General features: G+C 43.1%; 1 protein-coding gene across 1 annotated transcript; it reads left to right on the forward strand.

The window, feature by feature from the left end:
• Positions 1-765: 765 nt before the first annotated feature.
• On the forward strand, positions 766-1,449 carry bhlhe23 (basic helix-loop-helix family, member e23). Its single transcript, XM_071924955.1, has one exon. The coding sequence runs from the start codon at positions 766-768 to the stop codon at positions 1,447-1,449; it is 684 nt and encodes a 227-aa protein (XP_071781056.1).
• Positions 1,450-6,624: the final 5,175 nt, after the last annotated feature.

Below are 6,624 nucleotides of genomic sequence, written 5' to 3' on the forward strand. Positions count from 1 at the left end.
GCGCCCATTATTCCAATATTTTCTACTGAATGTGGAATGAAGCTGCACAAAAACTTAGATATTCGCCAGGTGTGAAGCTATAGCTAAAATATCCATAAAATTTAAAAAATCGTACTTTTTAAGTTGGTTTTATTAAAGTGCATTAGAGGAAGTGACCTCCATGTTTTGTCAGACAGGTTTGAATATAATATAATAGACAATATAATAGAATAATAGACACAGCTGGGCTGGACGTCAGTTTGTGTTGCAATTATCACGATTATGATTGAAATTGGGAGCAGACCTGCGCTCTACCCGAGTTAATTAAAACGCCCCCCTGATTGGACGGGCAGATAATCCCGGCGGGCCTCGTGCTCCTACTAACTCGCGAGTAGGATAGAGCGCGAGTCACAATCTGCCCAAGGCGAGGGAGGGCAAGAAGACGCGCGCGAGGAACCGACGGGGGGACACGAGCGCTCCGGTCTCACCGAACACAATTAGAGAAGTGTTGTTGAACGTGGGCTATGCGCGCAAGGGGGGAGCGCTGTGTACAGAGGAGGTGAATACATGTAGAGGCTCATATTCAGATTCACAGCCTCCTTCTTGAAGAGTCAGTGCATTGAAAGAGGAAAGGAGTGAGGGCAAAGAGGAACTCCTAGAAAACAGGAACTCTTGGAGAGAACTACGTGAGTACAGCCTACAGTCTTCAAAACAAAAAACAGAGAAGAAAAAAAAAACAGGGACGAGTAGACTTTACTAGTGAGAATTTGTTTTGGAAGAGAGAAAATGAATGCCGGAGAAGAGAACCTGCTGAAGTCCATCAGCAACGACACGCTCCTCGACCTGACGCAGCGCTACGGCCAGTCAGCCTTCGGGTTTGGCGCTGGCCATGGTGCTGGAAGTCCCGGCCGGTACCCGCTCACACCGGCCGCCGACTTCCTCTCCGGGCAGACCGCGAAGTCCAACGAGAGCGGCGGGGAGCAAACGAGCGACGACGAGGACGGCTTTGACACGCTGGAGTCCCGGAAGAGGGGCTCGGCGTTTGGGGACGACAAGCCCGGGGGGCCCCTCGCCAAGAAGCCCAAGGAGCAGCGGTCCCTGCGGCTCAGCATCAACGCCCGGGAGAGAAGGAGGATGCACGACCTGAACGACGCGCTGGACGGCCTGCGCTCCGTTATCCCCTACGCCCACAGCCCCTCGGTGAGAAAACTCTCCAAAATAGCCACTCTCCTCCTGGCCAAGAACTATATCCTCATGCAGGCTCAGGCTCTGGAGGAGATGAGGCGGCTGGTGGCGTATCTGAACCAGGGACAGACCATAACTTCACCAATCCCCACCGCCCTGGCGCCCTTTGGACAGGCTGCCGTCTACCCTTTCTCGGGTTCCGCACTCGCAACCTGTGCCGAAAAGTGCACTACTTATTCCGGGACACCGTCGAGTCTCTTCAAACACTGTAACGACAAGCCTTGATTTGGTTTCATTCTCCTACCTGAACTTTTACCTACTGCATCCATGTCGGTCTCTCTCCCACTCTAGTTATTTTAAAAGCATTCTGTGGAAAAAAAGGATTTTTAGTCTGATGCGTAATCTTAAGATATGTTTAAATAACTACTGCAATGTTTCATCCAGATTTAACAAACGCTACATAGGAAATAAACTGTTTAGGCCTACTTACGGCAAGATTAGTTCTGGCAACAAGCAAAGTCAAAAACCACTGTCAGTTTCTCGCTCATTTTCTTCAAGAGAGACTACAGGCCATGTCCAAATTCTGAGTTTGATATTTGCTGGGTACATTTTAGAAAGGTTTAGAATGTGATCATCTCTTATTTGTAAACTATGCAACATTCAACAACAACAACACGTTAACTTGAAATGCCAAGAAATGCGATCTAATCTCGATTTATAGATGCAGCAATTATGAAAGGAATTCCCCTGACTGTACTGATGCTATATGTGGGAAAAATCAAGTGTGATGTTGGCTGATATATTTTTTGAAAAGGTGTATCGACAAGTTTGTTTTTTTGTTATTGCACACCTCACATGATTGTATTGTACAACTGTGGAAAAATACTTGCTCCAAGTCCGGCTATTATAATGGTTACATAACTACAGCCTATACACTGAAGAAGCATTTTGGTTGTGTTGCAACATGAATTTCATATATTGTTTATATGTCTTTATAATTAAAACACATATCTATGCTTGGACCTGGTTTGCTTCATTTCAACAACCACCAGCTTTGTATTTACAATAGCCTACTCACACGTTAAACCCACATTTAGAATTAGGCATAAGGAAAAGTGAAAAATTAAAATGCCAGCCATAACTGAATACAATTTATATAATTTAAATGAAATTCTAATATTTTTAAAATATAGTATTTCAAATAGCCTACATTTCGTTTTGTTGATGATTGTGTTATACAATTTGCTGAGGTAGCCTAATATATGACCCAGTAATCTACACTTCATTTGACAGAACTGAAAAGGTCTGTTTTCGAAAAATATACCTTAAAAATACTAAGATGAAAAGTAAACTGTAGCCCTTCATTTGCTAATCGCAAAAAATCGACAGTAATTAAACTCTGATTTAAAGGACAGGCGCCTCTCATGACGCTGATGAGATGATTCCCGTCACTGGTGCACAGAGTGGCCTTCCCAAAATGACTTGGTAACTTTCTGAGCGCCCTGGTGTCTCTTCTTGCATGATAAGCCTTTGACATGAAGAGATAGGTTTAAACGAGCTCAGCGGGCTGGTGGGGCCCGTTTGGCACGCAGTGGGGTCGGTGGCGCTGAGGGGAAGGGCGCAAGAGCCGCCCGGGGCACCAGGACCTGTCTCTGGGTATTTGGGTGATTGCAGGCTTCCTTGGCGGGCTCTTATACCCCGGACAGCTATTAACACGATTCCAGCTCCTGTCTCCCTCCTCGACTTAATTCAATGAACGTTACAGGGCCAATTTGTTTTGCAGGTTAGGAGTGGCCAGTGTAGTTCTTGAAAGACAAAAAACTCGGGCTTTCATTTTTGTGTTGGATCTCGGATATAGTATGCGAAATTATACCTGAAATCAAATAGGGCTATTATTTTGCGAAAGCTTAAATGTAACAAATTATTTGTGATTTATGATTTTGTCTGTTTCTGTCACTGTGCGTGTTTCTTCTTTTTTGAAGGTAATACAGTGCAGTAAGCTACATGATGCAATGTGTAGCTATAGGCCTACAATAGTTATAGATAAATATACAGGCTGTTGTAATATGATTGTACATATTGTCATTTTGAAAGATTTGTATTTGTCTCATTCTGAAAACAGTCGACTTGCTCTGGTATTAGCCTTGGCATTGACACTCCTCAGTCTTGGTCTGGTCTTCATCCTGACCAGGGTCTATCTTGGTCTGGATTAATATGGACTTGACTGCAACACTGGCACTGGCATTAGACACTGTGGGCTTTTATGCTTGCGTTTTGAGAGAAACATTGCATTTTAGCTCACATTTTCTCTGTGCAAATGAATAGACCAGCACTCTGAAAGTAGCTAATAGATGCTTATAGCCTGAAATTGAACACTGGGTTATTCAGCAAATATATGAGGAAGTTATTCTGCAATATTATCAATGCAATAGTACTGAATTAGATTATAGTGTCATGTCACATTTATCTCTCTAATAGGTCTGTTAACATTTTTTATCTTAGAAACTCCACAAAATGTGAGTGTTACTATGATTGATGGGCATGCATCATCCTCCAACAGATCAATCATTTTTAAAAACACTTTATAAATCAAAGTGAGTCAAATTCCACAGGTGCTTCTGCTGCAAATATATCTACCTGCTAGATTACAGTGGCCTTTGTGTGTCTGCTTTACACAAAGTGAGCCACAATTTCAAATACATTAGATCAGACCCCACAGGCCTGATCTGTTTATGCTAGTCAGCGAGTGACTAAGTGTTCCACCCCAGTCTCTGTCTTACAATTTAGCTGCATGTCACAACAGCAGGCCACCCATGGCATCTTAAATTGGCCCTCTGATGACACATGACTTGTCTGAGGCCCCACGAGACAGTCAGGGCAGCGGGGATGAGATGTGACAAATGCTACTGATGATGTGAGGACTCGGGCCCTGTATTCCATCAGGCTCCACACAGCCTAATTGCCTTAGATGAGATGGTTGCCTTTTTGCACGGACGGATAGGTGGTCACTTCCCCTATAGGCTGAAATATGTGTTTTATTGTTTCGCCTTATTATCTTAATGGCCTTCAGTTGGCATGGTGGCAATATGTCATTTGGCATGCAGGCTGCAGTCATACATTACGACAGATTTGATGGTAGACCTGTCGTTTCTTTTGCTCAAATGGTGCTATTTTCTTGACCTCAGTGGCCTTCAAGCAGTGGTTGGTGTATGTGCCAAAATCTGCGGACATTCCCTTTATCTTTCATTACAATAAGGATAATGTTGTAGTTTGGGGATTACGTGTCGGCTGTGTTTTGATTGTGCCTTTTGTCTCTCTTGGATGAAGGCGTGCCATGAGTCGGGGAATTATTAAAACAATGTAGTAAGGCAGTGAGACGGTGCTAACACTTTCTGTTAACATGTTAGTGCTGTTAGAAGATATTAATAGTAAAAAATTAAAAAGCATGTTTTTATTACTCTGTGTGTTGAGTGATAATCATTTAGACCAGGTTTTCGGAGCACAATTCACTCGCTTTTGATAGTAGATAGACACATTGGAGAGTGGATATTCTCTTCTGTAATAGTACGATATTATGATTACTATATTGTGTGTACTGTCACCACTTTGCCAGATGTTGATGATGTACAAGTTACATTTCCTGCTAGAACTAATAAACATCATCATCAGGATAATTTTACCCCATACCCAGCTGTGGATTTTGATTAATACATAAACCTTTGTCAATTACAGCACTGGCATTCTAGTACAGGAGCACATGAAAATAACTCAGTATACATATCATAAATGAAACTGGTCAGAAAATCAAAACAAAATGTAAAACAAACAAAAACATACATTTGTATTCCCTAGTTAGAAGGTGAAATTTATACAATTTTAATTTTATAGATACGCGTCTGTTATGGTCTGCCTTGTTTCTGGAAGCAGCACAGCAAACTTCAAAGCAATTCTTGCATGTTCCCTAGGCCTTGCCTTTACAGAAATTGTGCCATATGCCCAAATCGTTATTTCTGAACAATTTTGCAAGAATTCAAAAATTCTTGAAAATCATGTTTTAAAAAGTAACAAAATACCTGGCTGTGCACATGGAATGGAGAGTTATGCCCACCTAAAATAGCCCAACAATTCTCAGTGGAATTAGATTTTTCTGTTGAATTACTACAGAACGTGGCACAGTTACTTCGTTCAGAATCAAACAAAAACAAAGACATACTTTGAACTGAATTACTGTGCACTCCACACCACATGGCAACTCTACAAACATGCATTTTTGGACCAGGTGGTGTATGTAGATCGAGTGAACATAATTTCCACTGTAATCCCTTTTATACCCACATTGATGCTGGCATTTGTTCCATAGAATGTTCCAGAAAACACCAAATGATCCATATAGTTCAAGCAGTTGCGAGCTAATATTATGTTAATTCTAGCCTAAAATACAGGCTAAAAGGCTAGGATAAAATGAATCAGATACAGTAAAATCAAAGAGAACGGCTATCAATAGACAACTGTAGACCACCGCCTATTGTTCCTTATTGCCTCTTCTCCACAATGTCTTTATGTAGACAAACACATTCATGTAGCACCACAGTTTGTGCACCACCACTCACAATGCAGCCCAGTGCAGTGCAGGAGTACGGACAGACTGTGTGATGTCTGTAAACATTTGTGTTTGCTCTCAGCGGGATGGAAAGGGAGTGATTTCATTAGCATGGCTGGGAGCTTTGAGGTATGTTTGTGTGCTTTTCTCCAACCCGATGGTATAGTACTAAAACCATATGCCCTTAAGTGCGTACCTCTGCCTAATGCTTCTGACAGCGCTGTTTTCTCTAATTAAGTTCTCTCTATGTGCAAGCCTATGTGTCTGATGCACATTGTAGCACTCCATCTCACACACACAGAGCATAAGAATACAGCCATAAACACACACACCCACAACGGGGCCTTGAAGGAAAATGAAGATACTTCAAGTCTGATTATGCTTGCAGTGGAGGGGTCGAGGGGGTTTGATAAAACATTAGACAGTTTTTTTTTATTCAAATTTGCTCACAGAAGCAAGATTGTGCTCTGAGATGCTAAGTGACACCGAAGACTTGGTTGTTTGGGCAGGTTCATGAGGGGGGAAGGGGTGAGATAAACAATAGGACTAGACAAGTGTGTGTGTGTGTGTGTGTGTGTGTGTGTGTGTGTGTGCTGGTGTATCCGTGTGCAGCCTTGCATCTGTGTGCCGGGTCACTGTATATAAGGTATATTTGTGTGAGGGTGCGGGGCGGACAGGATGGGGTGGGATGGGATGGTAGAGAGAGAGAGAGAGAGAGAGTGTGGGACGTGGAGGGAGAGGTGCTGATGCCTCAGTGTTTTTGTGCCGGCGGTGGCACTGGAAGGACACCCCCACCACCCCACACCCCACCCTCCGCCTACCCCCCCCCCCCCCCCCCACCCACCCACCCCCTCTCAGTC

The sequence above is a fragment of the Centroberyx gerrardi genome, chromosome 14, assembly GCF_048128805.1.
Source record: "Centroberyx gerrardi isolate f3 chromosome 14, fCenGer3.hap1.cur.20231027, whole genome shotgun sequence".
Classification (NCBI taxonomy): Eukaryota; Metazoa; Chordata; class Actinopteri; order Beryciformes; family Berycidae; genus Centroberyx; species Centroberyx gerrardi.